General features: G+C 41.6%; 1 protein-coding gene across 2 annotated transcripts; it reads left to right on the plus strand.

Moving 5' to 3' along the window:
• The first annotated feature begins 9354 nt into the window (after positions 1 to 9354).
• On the plus strand, positions 9355 to 20214 carry LOC106605712 (NXPE family member 3). 2 transcript variants are annotated; one of them, XM_014201610.3, is made up of 6 exons: positions 9355 to 9500; positions 16687 to 16803; positions 17711 to 18486; positions 18624 to 18694; positions 18945 to 19163; positions 19257 to 20214. In XM_014201610.3, exons 2-6 carry the CDS (start codon positions 16702 to 16704, stop codon positions 19805 to 19807), a joined length of 1719 nt encoding a protein of 572 aa, XP_014057085.1. In that variant the 5' UTR covers positions 9355 to 9500; positions 16687 to 16701; the 3' UTR covers positions 19808 to 20214. The 2 variants fall into 2 exon arrangements, with proteins under 2 accessions (XP_014057085.1, XP_014057086.1); XM_014201611.3 differs by having other exon boundaries at positions 17714 to 18486.
• Positions 20215 to 21276: the final 1062 nt, after the last annotated feature.

Consider the following 21276-nt stretch of genomic DNA (forward strand, 5'->3'; position numbering starts at 1 on the left):
GATTTTACAGTTCATATGAGGAAACAAGTCAATTAAAATAAATGCATTAGGCCATAATATATGGATTTCACATGACTGGGAATACAGATAACAGATATGCATATGTTGGTCACAGATACTGTACCTTTAAAAAAATGGGCCTCAGGATCTCGTCACGGTACTTTTGTGCCTTCAAATTGCCATCAATAAAATGCAATTGTGTTTGTTAACCATAGCTTATGCCTGCCCATACCATAACCCCACCGCCACCATGGGGCACTCTGTTCACAACGTTGACATAAGCAAACCGCTCGCCCATACACTGGGTCTGCGGTTTTGAGCCCGGTTGGACGTACTGCCAAATTCTCTAAAACGACGTTGGAGGCTGCTTATGGTAGAGAAATTAACATTAAATTCTCTGTCAACCGCTCTGGTGGACATTCCTGCAGTCAGCATGCCAATTGCACGCACACTCAACTTGAGACATCTGTGACATTGTGTTTGCTAAAACTGCATATTTTTAGTGGCCTTTTTAGGTGCACCTGTGTAATGATCATGCTGTTTAATCAGCTTCTTGATATGCCATACTTCTCAGGTGGATGGATTATCTTGGCAAATGAGAAATGCTCACTAAAAGGGATGTAAACAAATTTGTGTACCAAATTTGAGAGAAACAAGCTATTTGTGCATATTGAAAATATCTGAGATCTTTAATTTCAGCTCATGAAAGATAGGACCAACGTTTTATATTTTTGTTCTGTATAATAGTCAAATCATACTGTAAAAGCAGGTGAGCTGGTTCTACTTTTTTTTCTGTTGTAATTTTGTGGTAGGAAACTGAGTGTGTTGAGAATACAGCAACACATCAACCCTGTTAGCGATGGATGGATGGATGAGCTGTAAATGTTATAAGTTCAAATGTTTTGTTAAGCTTGCATTCAAATGCCCCTGCCGGCTGTACACAACAAGCTTCCATTACCCCTTTCACAAGAGGAGTTATGGCTGATTTTAATAGGAAGTTGTCGTGCCCTGTTACTTTAATTGTCAATTGCACTAGAAATGTAAAGGTAGTTTTTCAATTGAGACAACATATACAGCGCTCACACTGGATGCAGTCTCCACTAAAGTGGGAACATTTCCTTTAAATTTCAATCACGCTGTAAAGCTGAACTTCTGTGATTCGGATTGAATAGAGCCCTTATTCTTAAAAAAAATTACACTACCAAAAAGGCACTATTTATGGAACGACCTAGCTAAGAGGGATAACGCACAAACAAATAGGTGCTCAGCCTGAAACTCAGAAACATACAATAGAAGACAGACTTTCATATACACAAGTGTACACACACAGATACAAACAGAAGTGCACACGTACAGGCTCACGCATCTACACAGGCGCAAATATCGGAACATTTTAACATAGGTACAGACAATACATCATGCCAGCTTGGACAGTTTTAATGTTTTTTTTATTCCAAACGAGTTTGTGACTCTATAGGCTTTAACACTAGCTGGTTGCTATGGAGAGGACGTACCCGTCACCCCTCACCTATATCAACCCGCCCCATGGAGATGCATGGCCAAATGTATGTGGACACCTGCTAGTCGAATATCTCATTCCCAGAGCATGGACATTAATATGGACTTGGTCCCGCCCTTTGCTGCTATACCAGCCTCCACTCTTCTGGGAAGGCTGTCCACTAGATGTTGGAACATTCCTTCCCAAGTTGGAAGCACATAATCGTCTAGAATGTCATTGTATGCTGTAGTGTTAAGATTTCCCTTCACTGGAACTAAGGGGCCTAGCCCGAACCATGAAACACAGCCTCAGATCATTATTCCTCCTCCACCAAACTTTACAGTTGGGGCCGGTAGCGTTCTTTTGGCATCCGACAAACCCAGATTTGTTCGTCGGACTGTCAGATGATGAAGCGTGATTCATCACGCCATAAAATGCATTTCCACTGCTCCAGAGTCCAATAGCGGCAAGCTTTACACCACTCCAGCCGACACCTGGCATTGCGCATGGTGATCTTAGGCTTGTGTGTGGCTGCTCGGCCATGGAAACTAATTTCATGAAGCTTCCGACGAACAGTTCTTGTGCTGACGTTGCTTCCAGAGTCAGTTTGGAACTCGGTAGTGAGTGTTGCAACTGAGGACAGACAGTTAACCTGTTGGGTCTAGGGGGCAGCATTTGCATGTCTGGATAAAAAAAATGTACCCGATTTAATCTGGTTACTAATCCTACCCAGTAACTAGAATATGCATATACTTATTATATATGGATAGAAAACACTCTAAAGTTTCCAAAACTGTTTGAATGGTGTCTGTGAGTATAACAGAACTCATTTGGCAGGCAAAACCCTGAGACATTTTCTGACAGGAAGTGGATACCTGATGTGTTGTATTGACTTTAAACCTATCCCATTGAAAAACACAGGGGTTTAGGAATATTTTGGCACTTCCTATTGCTTCCACTAGATGTCACCAGCCTTTACAAAGTGTTTTGAGTCTTCTGGAGGGAGATCTGACCGAACAAGAGCCATGGAACGATGATGTCCCATTAGACACCTGGCGCGCGAGTTCATGTTGGGTACCCTCGTTCCAATATGTTATAAAAGAGTATGCATTCGTCCACCTTGAATATTATTCATGTTCTGGTTAAAAAAGGCCCTAATGATTTATGCTATACAACGTTTGACATGTTTGAACGAACGGAAATATATTTTTTCCCCTCGTTCATGACGAGAAGTCCGGCTGGCTTACATCATGTGCTAACGAGACGGAGATTTTTGGACATAAATGATGAGCTTTTTTGAACAAAACTACATTCGTTATGGACCTGTGATACCTGGAAGTGACATCTGATGAAGAGAATCAAAGGTAATGGATTATTTACATAGTATTTTCGATTTTAGATCTCCCCAACATGACGTCTAGTCTGTATCGCAACGCGTATTTTTCTGGGCGCAGTGCTCAGATTATTGCAAAGTGTGATTTCCCAGTAAGGTTATTTTTAAATCTGGCAAGTTGATTGCGTTCAAGAGATGTAAATCTATAATTCTTTAAATGACAATATAATATTTTACCAATGTTTTCTAATTTTAATTATTTAATTTGTCACGCTGACTTGACTGCCGGTTATTGGAGGGAAACGATTTCCTCAACATCAATGCCATAGTAAAACGCTGTTTTTGGATATAAATATGAACTTGATAGAACTAAAAATGCATGCATTGTCTAACATAATGTCCTAGGAGTGTCATCTGATGGAGATTGTAAAAGGTTAGTGCATCATTTTAGCTGGTTTTATGGTTTTGGTGACCCTGTCTTTGACTTGACAAAACATTACACACAACTCTTGTAAATGTACTGTCCTAACATACTCTAAATTTATGCTTTCGCCGTAAAACCTTTTTGAAATCGTAAAACGTGGTTAGATTAAGGAGATGTTTATCTTTCAAATGGTGTAAAATAGTTGTATTTTTGAAAAATTTGAATTTTGACATTTATTTGGATTCAAATTTGCCGCTCTTGAAATGCACCTGCTGTTGATGGAGTGCACCACGGGTGGCACGCTAGCGTCCCACCTAGCCCCAAGAGGTTAAGAAATTGTCTTGCGTTGCAAAAATATTACAATAACTGGCAAACTCTCAGCTAAAAACTTTTTTAACTTCAAATGATATTATTGTGTACCAGCCTGGTTTTAGACCTGGACATACAGTAGCGCTGTTTCAGCAGCTATGATTGTCTTAAATTATATATTAAATTGCTTAGATAATAGGAATCACTGTGATGCCATATTTATAGACCTATCCAAGGCCTTTGACACTGTCAACCATTCCCTACTCATTCAAAGGTTGTCTAAAATGGGCCTAGACCAGAAGTCTTGCAAGTGGTTTGGGAACCATCTGTCAGACAGGACACTACGTGCTTTCTGATGGTGTCAAGTTACCTTAATATTACTAAAGGTGTCCCAAAAGGGTTGATTTTGGGACCTGTCCTCGTTACTACTGAAATAAATTATTTTTAACTATCTGCAAAAACCTGTAACATTAATCTGCAGTTATGTATGCTTTTGCCCCTATGGCTGACCAGGCTATGTTGGAGCTGCAATCGGATTTTGTCATCTTGCAGAAAGTTCTTGTTGATTTAAAAATTGGTACTTAATGTCTAATTCTCGTAGAAATATTTCAGATGGCTTACACATTTATGCATTGAATGGTTCTTTCATCGAGCAGGTTCCCGCCTATAAATATCTGCGCTTTTGAATTGACAATAATGAGACGTTTAAAAAACATATGGATGAGCTAGTTAAGAAGCTGAGATTTAAACTAGGCTTCTTTAATAGAAATACTATAGACCATGCCTCTCCCATAACAGAAGGAAGCAGATTGTACAATCAACCATGGTGACACCGTTTATCGGAATGCAGCAGCCACTACTCTTAAACCTTTGGATGCCGTCTACCATAGCACCCTTCACTTTATCACTTTGCTTACTGCTCCAACAGATCTCCAGATGACACAATCTCTATTGCACTCAACACTGCCCTTTCCACCTGGACAAAAGGAACATCTACGTGAGAATGCTATTCATTGACTACAGCTCAGCGTTCAACACAATAGTGCCCTCAATGCTCATCACTAAGCTAAGGACCATGGGACTAAATACCTGGATCTGGATGCAACAGCACATCTGCCACGCTGATCCTCATTCTCATCGACGGGGCTGTAGTGGAGCAGGTTGAGAGCTTCAAGCTTCTACATCACCAACAAACTATCATGGTCCAAACACTCCAAGACAGTCGTGAAGAGGGCACGACAACGCCCATTCCCCCTCAAGGTCCTATCCTCAAAATTCTACAGCTGCACCATCAAGAGCATCCTGACTGGTTGCATCACCGCCTGGTATGGCAACTGCTCGGCCTCCAAACGCAAGGCGCTACAGAGGGTAGTGCGAACAGCCCAGTACATCACTGGAGCCAAGCTTCCTGCCATCCGGGACATCTATACCAGGCGGTGTCAGAGGAAGGCCCTAATAATTGCCAAAGACTCCAGCCACCCTAGTCATAGACTGTTCTCTCTGCAAGCGGTACCAATGCACCAAGTCTGAAACCAAGGGGACCATGAACAGCTTTTACCCCAAGCTGTAAATTGTTAGTTAACCAAATAGCTACACAGACTAATTAACATTTTACATTTTAGTCATTTAGCAGACACTCTTATCCAGAGAAACTTACAGTAGTGAATGCATACATTTCATACAACTTTTTTGACTCATATGCTGCTGCTACTGTTTATTATCTGTCACTTTATTACTAGTTCTATGTACATATTGTAGCTACCTCAACTACATTGTACCCCTGCACATCGACTCGGTACTTGTACCCCGTGTATATAGCCAAATTATCGTTGCTCATTTTGTATTTATTATGACTTTTATTACGTGTTTTACTTTTCTGCTGTTTCTCTATTTCCCTTCTCTCTGCATTGTTAGGAAGGGCCCGTAAGTAACAGTAGCTAGCGAACTTCCATACATCAGTGTTCCGTACATTTGACCTTATTTTAGCGGCCAACATTTTTTATACTTCCAGGTCAACTGTAATATTAATACCATTGTAAAGCACAATTGCAAACCGTTCCAGCAAAATCAATGATGAGACCTTCACGCTGCCCGTCTCTGCATGATTGAATAAGGCAATGGAGCTCCAACCGGGTCTTTTAAAAAATGGTAGAGGGGGAAGCGAAGGCGACTGAGTGAAAGTGAAAAGGGAAGATATGTTGTGTGGGGAAACTGCTTTTTTCACCCAATTTGTCCAACTTATTACCTCTAAATTACACTACAAAGAGTTTATATAATGTGTCATTATATTCCTATTTGAAGGTTTGTGTCAAATTTGAATAGGGTTTTTTAGGGCGGCACTAAAGTTATTTTCACAAGTAAACTGCGGCTGTCACGGCTCTCAGTGATGACGTAAAAAAATGCACCATTGATTGTGAAAATATATTTTTAATTTTTTTATTTGTATTATTAATATTTTTCAGGGGGTGGCCTCAGCACCACGACTTCCCGCAGCTATGGGCCCTGCTCCTTTTTACTGACATGGCTGTAGCCTATATCATTTGAGCTTTACAATGGCACATGATTCTGTCTGATGGTTTTATATGCATTAGAATTACACTTCCGGTTTTGGTTGGAAATATCGTTTTACCAGGGAGATAAGTGATTTATTCTCGGGATTGAACATTTGTAAAATACAAAAAAAAAAAAAAATTTAAAAAAAAAAAACACATAATAAAAATAATTGTACCAAGGATAGCAGAATAGCATGTTAGAAAACATAGATAGAGATAGGATCTTTAATGTTTCAGAGTAAGAGTTTGTGTTTATGGTTATTGTTGTTCAATAAAAGCCTCAAATGAAAGTGTGAAAGTACACGGTCAGTAACTTTCTGTTTTATATCATCATGTTACTCATGCAGAATATGCACTAAACTCTCCAAAGAATGAACAAAGGAGAGGGATAACACATAAACAAATAGGTGCTCAGTCTGAAACAGATAACGTAAGATACAAGACATGCTTTCAGACACACAAACACAAAAGAACCATATCCGTTGAAACCAGGGCATGTGCAGCTGGTTCAGGACCTTGTCACCGTGTACCCTTTGACCTCAATGCCAGCCCTAGAGACTGCCAAGGACACCAAAGTGGAGAAGATCGTCAGCAAGCAATTTACATTGATGTGGATATATTGAAGCAACATCTCAAGACATCAGTCAGGAAGTTAAAGCTTGGTTGCAAATGGGTCTTCCAAATGGACAATGACCCCAAGCATACTTCCAAATTTGTGGCAAAATGGCTTAAGGACAACAAAGTCAAGGTATTGGAGTGGCCATCACAAAGCCCTGACCTCATCCTGTAGAAAAGTTGTGGGCAGAACTGAAAAAGCTTGTGCGAGCAAGGAGGCCTACAAACCTGATTCAGTTGCACCAGTTCTGTCAGGAGGAATGGGCCAAAATTCACCCAACTTATTGTGGGAAGCTTGTGGAAGGCTACCCGAAACGTTTGACGCAAGTTAAACAATTTAAAGGCAATGTTACCAAATACTAATTGAGTGTATGTAAACTTCTGACCCACTGGGAATGTGATGAAAGAAATAAAAGCTTAAATAAATAATTCTCTCAACTATTATTCTGACATTTCACATTCTGAAAATAAAGTGGTGATCCTAACTGACCTAAGACAGGGAATTTTTACTAGGATTACATTTCAGGAATTGGGGAAAACTTATTTTAAATGTATTTGGCTAAGGTGTATGTAAACTTCCGATTTCAACTGTACATGTACAGATTACCTCAACTAGCCTGTACCCCTGCACACTGACTTGGTACCGGTGCCCCCTGTATAGAGCCTCTTTATTGTTATTGTGTTACTTTTTATTATTACTTTTTATTTTAGCCTACTTGGTAAATATTTTCTTCTTCTTGAACTGCGCTGTTGGTTAAGGGCTTGTAAGTAAGCATTTCACGGTAAAGTCTACACTTGTTGTATTCGGCGCATGTGGCAAATAAAGTTTGATTTGATCTGAGAATCTCACAACCGAGCGTTTTCATGTCCTCCTCTCTCTCCTTTGTTCCATTCTCGAGGGCGCAGATAGGGAGGTAGTCAACAGTTTAATAAAATACAGTATGTTTCATTGTGAAACCATGTTGGTATCTATGTTCCCGAACAGATTTCACTTGGTTTCCCAAATGAAGCACTGGGTAGCTGCAGGAACAGGGTTGGAGAGCCCATAGCATACAGAGTTTGGGTGGAATCTCACCTGTCGCGCAGCAAGAGGCTGCATGCTCCTCAATCAGTGGTTGATGCCTGGAGTGAAATAGGCCAAGTGTTTTCTTATAAGCCCAGACATTATTATATATGCAATCCTGTGTGAAAGAAGAGTTTTGATGGTTGTCACTAAAAAGAGGAGGATCCCAGCTGCTACTATATTTATTTCTCAGCTGCTATTAAACACATGATCCACTATAAAACCGCAGTAGCCTATCCGGGGGAAAGTGGCCTCCATTCCCTATTTGAGTGCTTTTCTTCCACTGCCCCTGTTCCTGATAATGAGCCATTCTAAGTCTAAACAAATTTTACATATTAGTAAAGACAAGATTAAATTGAGAATTGTGTTACAATGGGAATTTTAATGTTTGTGCTTTTCTTGTAACTAATTTCTGTGTTCTATTCATGTGCTGTTCTATAAACCAATTTCTGTGTTCATGCAAGTGGTTGACTGAACAAATCCTCCAATTATCAGTAACTGCAAATTGGCAGTACACCCAGACCTTGTTTTGAGAACAAACTAAAGATATCTCAGTTTCAAGGTCTCCGCTTAGAGAGGAGAAGCCTCGTGAGGTGTTGGTCTGTCACATGTTATGAAACAGTATTGGTCGGTCACATGAATGAGACAAAACGGTAATGATGAATTAATTATGCTAAATCATGCAAATATAATTTGTCTGTGTATAGCCATTTATAAGACAACTGCCTGGTCTGCCCAGAGAGAGCTCCTGATTGACATGTGTATTATGGTGCATTGAGTTGGTTGGAACCTCTCAAGCGTGCTGACGAATAAACAATGATTCATTTAAGATAGACTTCGAGTGTCCCTGTGTAAGAATTTCCACGACAGGGTGATAATATGATCACTTGATGAGAGAACAGCCTGAGGGAAGGAAGAGAGCGCAAGCTTTTGGTGAGACATTCTAAAATCAATATCCTATAGTCGCATCATGTAGCCCATACATGTTTTGATTTCTAAGACATTCTAAGGTTTGTATCATTCACAACTAAAGTAGCCAAATAACACAAAATCGAGCATATAGGACATATTTCAAATTATAACTTTTACACTCAACATAGCCATTTCATATGTGCACTCGCCCCAGAATGGAAAAAATTCCATTCTATTTTATTCAGCTAAGTTCAATTATATTGTTACTATAAAATCATATAATATAAAATAATGGCACGGGACTTATAAGCATATGTTGTCTGCTAATTGAACTAGCCTACAGCCTATAGTATGGATACATAGACAGAAAACATACAGGAGTAGACTGACTCCTATTCTGTTCTTCTGAAATACATTTACTTCATATAATAATGTTTCTTTAGACCTGCCTAAAATAAATAATGGATTTATTGTGATGGTGTATATTTTATTAGACTTTTAAATGTAGATGTTCCAAAGGTGCACATCAGCGGCTTGTATGCATGGAGGCCTGGAGATGCTAAACGTGTTTGTTAATTAACAGTCAATTACCGTGAGACCAGCAGACATTTGCATGACAATAACTGCCGGACAAAATGTCATTACTGACACAACCCTAAATGCGCCCTCTATCTACTTCTATGGTTGTAAAGGACATATGAATGCTCTTCAGACAGACAGCCTCGAATAACAGTGGACAGGACATCAAGTTTGTAAATAATTTATTCTAGACAAAGAGGGACAATACATAAACGGTAAGCAACTACAGCACAACTAACTAACTTAATCAATTATTACAGGAACCACATGAGCATATTTCATCTGTTGGTACAGGCTGCATTGTATTGATATTTTCACTGTGAATATGGAATCAAGGATTAGAGAAAAGAAATGACACGCAAAGAGCCAATCTTTAATTTTTGCTTGATCTGTTCCTTGACGGGTTATTGATTAAGGACCATTTCTCATTGATTGCAGTGGCCTACAACCTGCTGGCATTATAATCAACCTAATGAACTTTGTGCCAAAAATAATGATAATTCTGGTCTTTCTGTTTCCTCCCACTGTGTTTTGAGGGTATTTTAATACATCTCTTTTACCATTTAGAAATGAAAACACTTTATGTATCTAGTCCCCCCATTTGAAGTAATTTGACACTTATAGTTTAGTCCAAAGTTACATCAAGCTTTTGACTGTACAAACTTGTTGGATGCATTTGCAGCTTGTTTTGGTTGTGTTTTAGATTATATTTTGCCCAATAGGAACTGAATTGTAAATAATTTATTGTGTCATTTGAGTCACTTTTATTGTAAGAATAGAGCATAAACAATGTAATTGTAAACCAACACTGTTTAGTCTCTGATTATGGTTAACGTTTTCATTTTGTCCAATGTGGGTAATTCTGTTGTTGAAGTACATTAGATCAATAAAGCAGGCTGATCACTAGAAATAGACTTTGGACATTTGAAACGGCCCTGAGAACGTTGATATATGCTGCCTTCGGCGCTCACACATTTTTTAACTCTTGCTGAGCACTCATACAAACTCATGATGATCAGAGGCAAATCACGCTGATCAGACTAAAGCGAGCTGCTCTGACCACAGCACTATGACAGTTCATAATGCTCTTGCAAGCCGTGAGAATATTTGATGATACTTGATGGAAACGGTGCATTATTTTGTTTTAAGGTTATCCCAAACCATATCCCTAACCTAAACCACTCGGCATTAATACCTAAGCTTAATCCTTTGAGTTGTTTCTGTTTTAACCGTGTAACCATGTGGAATTAATGCTTCCATAATACGTCAAATATGTAAGTGAAACTATGAGATCTTGTTGCAATAAAACTACAGTACTCCAGCATGTGTCAAACCTTCGTCTTGTTAGTGCATAGGTCAAATTAGCTATTCAATTTCCTGTCTTTTTCTTCTTCAGACAAAAGCTAATATTTCACAAAACACATAAATATATTGAAACAAAATGGAAGCAACTAGAATTTTACAACAAAATAAGGTTTCTGGGGCACAGCATTAGTTTTAGTTTAGTTTATTAATTCGACCATTTTAAAAAACAAGCACACATGAAACTTAAAAGATATACATGCACATGAATAAAATCATCAAGGATAACACACAATAAAGTTTGGGACTTATTTCCATTGTGGTCCTCTTGAGACAAGATGGCTAGACAAGATCAAACACAGTATGGCAGTGAAATAATACAACAAAAACATAGTTACATCATAGGGGTTATTCATATTTGCTGCCACCAACATTTATGCTGCCACCAACATGCTTCACTTTAGGAATGGTACCAGGTTTCATCCAGACATGACGGTTGACATTCAGGCCATAGAGTTCAATCTTGGTTTCATTGTGGTCTGAGAGTCCTTTAGGTACCTTTTGGCAACTCCAAGCAGGCTGTCATGTGCCTTTTACTGAGGAGTGGCTTCCGTCTGGCCACTCTCCAATAAAGGCCTGATTGGTGGAGTGCTGCACTGATGATTGTCCTTCTGGAAGGTTCTCCCATCTCCACAGAGGAACTCTGGAGCTCTGTCAGAGTGACCATCGGGTTCTTGGTCACCTCCCTGACCAAGGACCTTCTCCTCTGATTGCTCAGTTTGGCCGGGGGGCCAGCTTTAGGAAGAGTCGTGTTGGTTCCAAACTTCATCCGTTTAAGGATGGAGGCCACAGTGTTCTTGGGGACCTTCAATGCTGCAGAATTGTTTTGGTACCCTTCTCTAGATCTGTGCCTCGGCACAATCCTGTCTCAGAGCTCTATGGACAATTCCTTTGCTCTGACATGCACTGTCAACTGTGGTACCTTATATAGACAGGTGTGTGCCTTTACAAATCATGTCCAAAAAATTGAATTTACCACAGGTTGGCACCAATCAAGTTGTAGAAACATCTCAAGGATGATCATATCACGTTTTAGGGAAGACCCAGATGCAGACAGTGTCGAAGTAACAAAAGTTTATTACTAGAACAGGGGGCAGGCAAAATGACAGGTCAAGGGCTGGCAGAGGTCAGTAATCCTGATCAGAGTCCAAAAGGTGTAGAATGGCAGACAGTCTCAGGGCAGGCAGATGTCAATAATCCAGTGTGGTGGGACAAAGTACAGGATAGCAGGCAGGCTCAGGGTCAGGGCAGGCAGAATGGAAAACTAGAAGACAGGAGCAAAGGGGAAAACGCTGGTAGGCTTGACAAACAAAACGAACTGGCAACAGACAAACTGAGAACACAGGTATAAATACACAGGAGATAATGAGGAGAGATGGGAGACACCTAGTGGGGGGTGGAGACAAGCACAAAGACAGGTGAAACAGATCAGGGTGTGACAGATCAATGGAAACAGGATGCACCTGAGCTCAATTTTGAGTCTCATGGCATAGGTTCGGAATACTTATGTAAATAAGGGTCTGAATACCTATTTAATACATTAGCAAATATTTCTTAAAACCTGTTTTTGCTTTGATATTATGGGTTATTGTGTATAGATTTATGAGGGAAAACACTTATTTGATCCATTTTAGAATAAAGCTGTAACGTAACAACATTTTGAAAAGGTCAAGGGGTCTGAGTACTTACCGAATGCACTGTACTTCCATAAAACATTTTTAACTGGTACCAGGCTACCTTCAGAGGAGAATTGTGAGGCTTGTGGGCGTCCTAGAGAAAACAGACATTTTTGTGAGAGTCTCAACTTTCGATGGTGGGCTCCCGAGTGGCGCAGCGGTCTAAGGCACTGCATCTCAGTGCTAGAGGAGTCACTACAGACCCTGGTTAGATTACAGGCTGTATCACAACCGACTGTGATTGGGAGTCGGCGCACAATTGGCCCAGCATCGTCCGGGTTAGGGTTTGACCGGGGTAGGACATCATTGTAAATAAGAATTTGTTCTTAACTGGAGCAGCTTACCTAGTCAAATAAAGGTTAAATAAAATAAAAAATAAAAACATTAGTGTGTAGCCCAAACTGCTTGGACGCTACAGACAGAAGTTGGCAGATCTGCGGTACTGGCTTCAGACGAGTCCGGTGACACTTGTGGTGGTCATAGAGCAAAACAGAGAACACCATTGTGTTCGTGCGAGTATGGATTTCGGATCGCACGATTCAGACGCTGTCGTGAGAAGACGGATTTTAGGTTATTTTAGATTCCTGGTCTGACAAACACTGCTGTAGCTCTCCCATCTTCCACAGCAGATGTGTAAGGATGACAAGGGCGGATGCAGTGGACTGAGACAGCCCATTACCAGCCTGATGGCGTCATTCTGAAACTGTTTTGAAAAAAAGTAAATGTCACTATTTTTCTCAATACATTGCAGTCAATAGGAAAAGATGAGTGTCACAGGGTTGACATTTTTCACAGTACATTGCAGTCAATGGAAAAAGATGTGTGTCACGGGGTTGATGTTTGTCATTACATTCAATGGGAAAAGATGTGTCACAGAGTTTATGCCTTAGTGAATGTATTGCGTTGAATGGGGGAAGATTGGCATCACAATATGGATATGGAAGAGAAAGACATCACATTTTTTTATTCATCAATCTACACACAATAACCCATAATGACAAAGTGAAAAGAGGTTTTTAGAAATGTTTGCAAATGTATTAAACATACAAAACAGAAATACCTTATTTACATAAGTATTCAGACCCTTTATGTGCAACTTGAAATTGAGCTCAGGTGCCTCCTTTCCATTGATCATCCTTGAAATGTTTCTACAACTTGATTGGAGTCAACCTGTGGTAAATTCATGTGATTTGACATGATTTTGAAAGGCACACACCTGTCTATATAAGTCCCACATTTGACAGGGCATGTCAGAGCAAAAACCAAGCCATGAGGTCAAAGGAATTGTTCGTTGCGCTCTGAGACAGGATTGTGTTGAGGCACAGATCTGGAGAAGGGTACCAAAAATGTCTGCAACATTGAAGGTCCCCAAGGAGACAGTGGCCTCCATCAGTCTTAAATGGAAGAAGTTTGGAACCACCAAGACTCTTCCTAGAGCTGGCTGCCTGGCCAAACTGAGCTTTGGTCAAGGAGGTGACAAGAACCCGACGGTCATTCTGACATTGCTCCAGAGTTCCTCTGTGAAGATGGGAGAACCTTCCTCAATAAAAGGCACATGACAGTCCGCTTGTAATTTGCCAAAAGGCACCTAAAGGAATCTCAGGCCATGAGAAACAAGATTCTCTGGTCTGATGAAACCAAGATTGAACTCTTTTGCCTGAATGCCAAGCGTCACGTCTGGAGGAAACCTGGCACCATCCTTATGGTGAAGCATCTTGGTGGCATCATCATGCTGTGGGGATGTTTGTTAGCGGCAGGGACTGGGAGACTAGTCAGGATCGAGGGAAAGATGAACAGAGAGATCCTTGATGAAAACCTGCTCCAGAGCGCTCAGGACCTCAGACTGGATCTGAATATAGCTGTGCTGTGATGCTCCCCATCCAACCTGACAGAGCTTGAGAGGACCTGCAGAGAAGAATGGGAGAAACTCCCCAAATACAGGTGTGCCACGCTTGTAGCGTTATACCAAAGAAGACTCGAGGCTGTAATCGCTGCCAAAGGTTCTTCAAGAAAGTACATAGTAAAGGGTCTGCAAAAATTTCAAAATTTTCTAAAAACTTGTTTTTGCTTTGTCATTATGGGGTATTGTGTGTAGATTGATGAGGAAAAAAAATATTTAGTCAATTTTAGAATAAGGCTGTAACGTAACAAAATATGGAAAAAGTCAAGGGGTCTGAATACTTTCCGAATGCACTGTATCAAGGGTATTGGCGCATACATCTATACAGTACATCGCATTCAACGCAGAAAGGTTGGTGATAGAGCTGCAATTTGTAAATTGGTGAAAGACTCAAAAAGACAGACCTATCCACTCCCAGACTGACAGACAGGCAGGCAGGCTGACAGATATATAGACTTAGACAAGCAGGGACAAGTAGGGAGGCAGGCAGGCAGGCAGGCAGGCAGGCAGGCAGGCAGGCAGGCAGGCAGGCAGGCAGGCAGGCAGGCAGGCAGGCAGGCAGACAGACAGACAGACAGACAAACTCTAAACTCCGGGATGTGGCCGGGATGTGGACATGAAGCTAGAGTTAGGATCAGGGTTACGGTTAGGGTTGAGCTCAGAGTGGACATGAAGCTAGGGTTAGGGCCTTATCCTAGACATAACCCTAACCTTAACCCTAACCTTGACTGTGATTGAGCTAGCTAACCATCGTCCTTGCACACAACCAATCGTGACCTTATATGGATGCCTTGTGTTGAGTTACGTGTTAATATAGAGAATGAGAGATTGAGTTATTTTGGAGAGATTTAATTCTTTTCAGTGTAATTTGCAATCTGGTGACAACAAATCATTGATGCAAATAAGGCACACGCCATGGCTCCCTCCCAGTGATTCAAACGAGACCGAATGATTCAAACAAGACCAAATGCAACGTTTCCATGGGAGAAGACAGTGTTTGCATCCATAAATTGACGGGAAAAATACTACAGACTTCAATAGAAGCGAGCCTCTTGATGTGCACTCCGGGAGAGAGAAAAAAGGCTTCTGATTGTATAACATTTCAAAATCCAATTGCAGGAAATACATACCTTTTGGAAGCAACTGTTGTTCTCAGCTTTCTGTGGGTATACTTTTTATTTGTCATGTCTTAATATTGAGCTCAACAGCAACTATTTTACAACTGAGATATTTTATATGGCTTTAAGATACGAAGCGTGCGAAAGGCACAATTGTGCATCGGCCATTGCGAATGCATAGGGTAGCAGGCTACAACTGCAACATTTTTTAAATGAAATTAAACTGTTAGAATAAAACTAACGGTGAGTGTTATATTTAGTGTTAGCGATCTAGCTAATGTGTTTTGAGTTTTTACTTCCTCATGTGGTGAATAAGCCCCCAAATAAATGACACTATGATATTAGTACACATGGAAGTTAGTGGTTTATGTTTACTATATGATAATGAGGCAATAAAAATGTGATGTGACTAAAATATGTGTCACGTCTTCACTGGCTCCGGCGCTCGACGTCGGAGCTCTGATCATCATTACACACACCTGGCACTATCGTTACATGCACCTGCGCCTCATTATTAGACTCACCTGGACTCCATCACTTCACTGATTACCTCCCCTATATCTGTCACTCCCTTTGATTCATTCCCAAGGCAGTATTTAATTGTTTTTCATATCCAGATGCTATGCTTGATTTGTATCGGTCCATGTTTATTGTGTTATTAAACACACCCCCTGCACTTGCTTCTCGACTCTCAGCGTCTCCGTTACAAAATTACTAAAAATAAATGGCATTTAGTTTACTAAAATGGCCCACTGTTTTAATAACCGCAAAACACCAGTCTCAAAGTCAACAGTGAAGAGGCGACTCTGGGATGCTGGCCTTCTAGGCAGAGTTCCTCTGTCCAGTGTCTGTGTTCTTTTGCCCATCTTAATCTTTTATTTTTATTGGCCAGTCTGAGATATGGCTTTTTCTTTGCAATTCTGCCTAGAAGGCCAGCATCCTGGAGTCGCCTCTTCACTGTTGACGTTGGGACTGGTGTTTTGCGGGTACTATTTCATGAAGCTGCCAGTTGAGGACTTGTGAGGGGTCTGTTTCTCAAACTAGACACTCTAATGTACTTGTCCTCTTGCTCAGTTGTGCACCGGGCCTCCTACTCCTCTTTCTATTCTGATTAGAACCATTTTGCGCTGTTCTGTGAAGGGAGTAGTACACATTTCTCAGAACAAGAATAGACTGAGTTTCAGATATAAGGTCTTTGTTTCTGTCCTATATCTGAGAGGTATAAGAAAGAAAATGTAACTTTTTAAACTTTTTTTTACAATTTAACTTGGTCAAAGAAAATGGCTCAACAGAATTAAATAAAATGGTGATCTGTCCCTTACCAGCTTCTTTGTGTCAATATCAGGCTGACTAACAGAGGATGGACACCATGTGGAGGAGCCTGTCCAAATATATATGTATCTTCTTCCTGCTGGCACTGTCAGGCCTCTTCTTCCTGTTCAGCAACATTAACATTCTGGAGGTAGGGTAAAGCCATCTGGCCTAATACGAGCCAATCTCACATTGCTTCTATCACCTTCTCCCCCTCAACAGGGGAGCTACACTGTGGCTTCACTAGCTGCTCTTATCAACGTGGGTGTATTTATATACACTAGTGTGGCTTTTAATTATATTGGGTGGCACAAAAACAGTCCACAGGAAGCCATAAGTTAAATACAATTCCATTTCAACTTACTGTGCTGGGTGGCAGGAATGTTGGTCATAATGAAGGTTGGAATTTGAGACAGAATATTTGAAGGATCGTATTATTAAACAGACTTTCCAAATGTGGGTCTGTTGTAGACCCACTTCCTCTCTGTCCACATATGGCGCACGGGAAGGACTTTTATTTTGACATGAGGTAAGCAGAGGAAGTCGGTTGACAACAGACCCATATTTGGAAAATCTGTTTAATAATACGATACTTTAGATATTTTTTGTCAAAGTCAGCCTTCATAATGACCAACAGTCCTGCCCATCGGCACAGTAAGTTGAAATGGAAATGTATTTAACTTCTGGCTTCCATGGACTGTTTTTGTACAACCCAATACAATTGAAAGCAAAGCTAGTGTATGTAAATACACCCATGTTGCTAAGAGCAGCTAGGGCATCACGGAAACAGTAGGTTTTTAGATGCTACACTTGATGCATAGATTTTGCCAGCATCAGCAGAATGCAAGCCACTTTATCAAGTGTTCTTGGGTGTGAGTCATGCGTCAAATTCTTGAAAATAGTACCAGAGAGTCATTTTACACTGAACAGCACAAGTCTCTCACAGAGCTGTGCTGCTTATGTCCATGTTTCATTGAAATTAATGGAAGCGTCACACGCCCTGTAAAAGTTAGTGTCCAGTGTAGCATGCCTGTTAGTGACCTCTTCTCTTTACTCAGCAGAAGCTCAACTGCCAAGCAGTGTCAATGTTCTACCAGCACCAAAGCAACATCCACTCAGCTTTCCTCCCAGAGGGCCCATCTCCTTTGGACCGCAACCAGAGCTACTGTAGCCAGGAGCCCTCACCGGAGGAAGCTCTGGAGGAGCGTGACCTCCTGGAGTCCATCGCCTGGCCACAGCCTCAGCCCCATTCTGTGAATGTGTCCCTGAACCAGACCAGTGACCCAGCACACAGCCTTTTTGTGATCCTGCCAGCAGGGGGCAGGAGAGAGTGGCACGTAGGGGACCAGTTGGAGGCTCTGGTCCATATGCATGACTTCCAGGGGTGTCCCAAAAGCTATGGTGGAGACTTCTTGCTGGCCCGGCTGCATTCCTCCAAGTTGGAGGCAGGTGTTGCAGGACAGGTGCTGGACCACAGGAATGGGACCTACTCTGCCATTTTCCCGTTACTATGGCAGGGGTCTGCACAGGTGGAGGTGACACTGGTCCATCCTAGTGAGGCAGTTCATGTTCTACGACGGATACGAGAGGAACGGCCCGACCGGATTCCCTTTCAGAGTCTGTTCCGCTCTGGAAAACTGTCCCAGACAACTGTATGTAACCTGTGTCTGCCGACAAACCAGAAGCCGCTGTGTAATTACACAGACCCCCACACAGGGGAGCCCTGGTACTGCTACAAGCCCAAGCTTCTGAGCTGTGACACACGGATCAACCACGCCAGGGGACCCTATGTGAACCATCTGCTCGTGAACAAGGAGGCATTGCTCTTTCAGAGGTCAGTGAGTTTTACAGTATGCAAGTGAATGTGTTTAAAAGTGTGTGAAATGTATTCACAGACTTTGTTTCCAATGTATCAGATTGCATTGAGTTTATTTAACATTCAAATATGATTCTTTCTCCACTTTTTCTCAGCGGTGTAAATATCAAAGTTCCCATTCATCCTTCAGGGTCTGACAGTGTCATTGTGCTGCCTGAGAAAAAAGGTAGGCAAGCAAGGAGATACCACAGTACAACTGTGTGTTTATCTTTTTAACACTAGCTAGCCAGCCTACTAACTGCTCTGCTCTGCTTTGTGGCTGTATACTTCAACTCTGGAGAGTTTCTGGGTGTGCAGGACAGTATTCGAGCCAACTACTGCATCTACAGTAATGTAAGGTGGGAAAGCCCTAGCACCTCTATTGCCTGTAAAGTGATGATGCTAGCTGGTGCAAGATGCTTGCTTTCCTCTTTCAGACAAAGCAGACGTGGAGAGAAGCAGCATGAAGACAGAGTCTACCAGGATCACTCCTTCCGGGTATTACTTCCAAGGGTCTTGGCGAGCGCTGGGTGGTGGTGTGATGCGCCAGTTTAACGACTCATCTGCCACTCAGTGTCTGAAGGGCAAGGTGGTGTACATGTACGGAGACTCTACTGTCAGACAGTGGTTCGAGTACCTCAACATCTTAGTAGCAGGTGAGTCCTGCGGCATCTTTCACTCTCTGCTGTGCTTTCTAACGCTCTCTTCTGTCTGTCCAACTCCCAACTCTCCCTTGCTCTTTGTGACAGACCTGAAGGAGTTTAACCTTTACAGTCCTAAGAATGTGGGGCCCTTCATGGCTGTGGACAGTGCCCACAACATCCTGCTGAAGTACCGTTGTCACGGTCCTCCAATCCGCTTCAACACTGTCATCGCCAGTGAGATGCGTTATGTAGCTAATGAGCTGGATGGACTAACTGGTGGGTCAAATACTGTGGTGTTCATCAGCATATGGTCCCATTTCAGCACCTTCCCTTTACAGGTCTACATTCGCCGACTACGCCACATTCGGCGGGCGGTGTTGCGGCTTCTGGACCGGGCTTCGGGGACCCTGGTGGTGTTGCGCTCGGCCAACCTCCAGGCCCTGGACCCGAAAGTGAGCCTGTACAATAGTGACTGGTTCTCAGTGCAGCTGGACGGGGTGCTCAGGGCTATGTTCAAGGGTCTGGATGTTTTGCTGATAGATGCCTGGGAGATGACCCTTGCCCACCACCTCCCCCATGCCCTCCACCCACCTCCTATCATCATCAAGAACATGATAGACATTATCCTCTCTCATGTCTGCCCAGAGTCAAGCTAGCAGATTAAGAATGATTTATGTCAGAATTCTATCATTCAACACCTACAGTATACAATATTCAAAAAATCCTAGAAATACCAAATTCTGCATACCATACATGTACATTGTGTTTTTACTGTTGTCATATCACACTGAATGATGATTGTTACTCTCAAAATGTGGGAATGTAAAAAAATGCCTGCACATTTTGTCTGTGAACGTTTGTGTCCAGATTTCTCTATTGAGGCTTACACTGAGTGTACAAAACATTAAAGACAACCGCTCCTCCAATGACATAGACTGACCAAGTGAATCGAGGTTAAAGCTATGATCCCTTATTGATGTCACTAGTTAAATCCACTTCAATCAGTGTAGATGATGGGGAGGAGACAGGTTAAATAAAGATGTTTAAGCTGTGAGACAATTGAGACATGGATTGTGTATGTGTGCCATTCAGAGGATGAATGGGAAATACACAAGATTTAAGTGCCTTTGAATGGAGTATGGCTGTAGGTGCCAGGTGCACACCGTTGGTATAAAGAACTGCAATGCTGCTAGGTTTTTCACACTCAACAGTTTCCCGTGTGTATCAAGAATGGTTCACCACCCAAAGGATATCCAGCTAACTTGACACAACTGTGGGAATCATTGGAGTCAACATGGGCCAGCATCCCTGTGGAATGCTTTTGACACCCTGTAGAGTCCATGCCCCGACGAATTGAGGCTGTTCTGAGGGCAAAAGGGGAGGGTGCAACTCAATATTAAGAAGTTGTCCATAATGTTTTGTACACTCAGTGTATATTGAAGGTAAGTGATTTGCTTATTTTAAATGTTTTATAAAAGTACAGACTGAGCTTCAAAATAGTATATCATACACTGTAGTTGGAGGAAACATTGGAAAGTTATTTTGCTTTAAAAGGTGATAAACTTGTTCTCCCACTTTGGAGACAAGTATGGGAAAATTCCCTTTGAAAGATTTTTATGAGATTTTCAGACCTAGAGAGCTCTTCTTTGTTTACACCCATTCAGCATAGTTCACACCCTCTTAAGCCTTAGCCCAACCCACAAATTGGAAAGCATGTGAGTCAGCATGGCATTGTCTTCCAGAAAGTAGTCTCACTACCTTATCCTTAAGAGTCTGTTGATGCACCCGTGTGTCAATCTAAGTAACATAATAAAAAAATCCCTTTAAAATCCATCAGGCTGTGTCTCAATCCACCGCATCCGCCTATGTTGGCTTTCTGCATCTGCAATCGAAGGTGCCTTAGTTACAGTGTTATTTGGAGTTACAGTGGTGTTTGTCAGACCATGAGACATCCCGAAAATTGGTCTTCTCACGAAACATCTGTAGCGTCCAAACGGTTTGACCTACAAACTATTATGACCACTCTATGGAAAGGGAGACTCTCACAAACACGATGGTGTTCTCTGTTTTGCTATGACTACCACACGTGTCACAGGACCCATACGAATGAGTGGAAGTATGGAGG

The sequence above is a fragment of the Salmo salar genome, chromosome 05, assembly GCF_965601325.2.
Source record: "Salmo salar chromosome 05, fSalSal1, whole genome shotgun sequence".
In the NCBI taxonomy this organism is placed as follows: Eukaryota; Metazoa; Chordata; class Actinopteri; order Salmoniformes; family Salmonidae; genus Salmo; species Salmo salar.

What these genes read in the sequence shown, in the direction of transcription:
- LOC106605712 (XM_014201610.3), top strand. Translation starts at nt 16,702, where the DNA reads ATGGACACCATGTGGAGGAGCCTGTCCAAATATATATGTATCTTCTTC. An exon ending in GCAACATTAACATTCTGGAG is followed by an intron (nt 16,804 to 17,710) that starts GTAGGGTAAAGC and finishes CTCTTTACTCAG; the next exon opens with CAGAAGCTCAACTGCCAAGC. An exon ending in GAGGCATTGCTCTTTCAGAG is followed by an intron (nt 18,487 to 18,623) that starts GTCAGTGAGTTT and finishes ACTTTTTCTCAG; the next exon opens with CGGTGTAAATATCAAAGTTC.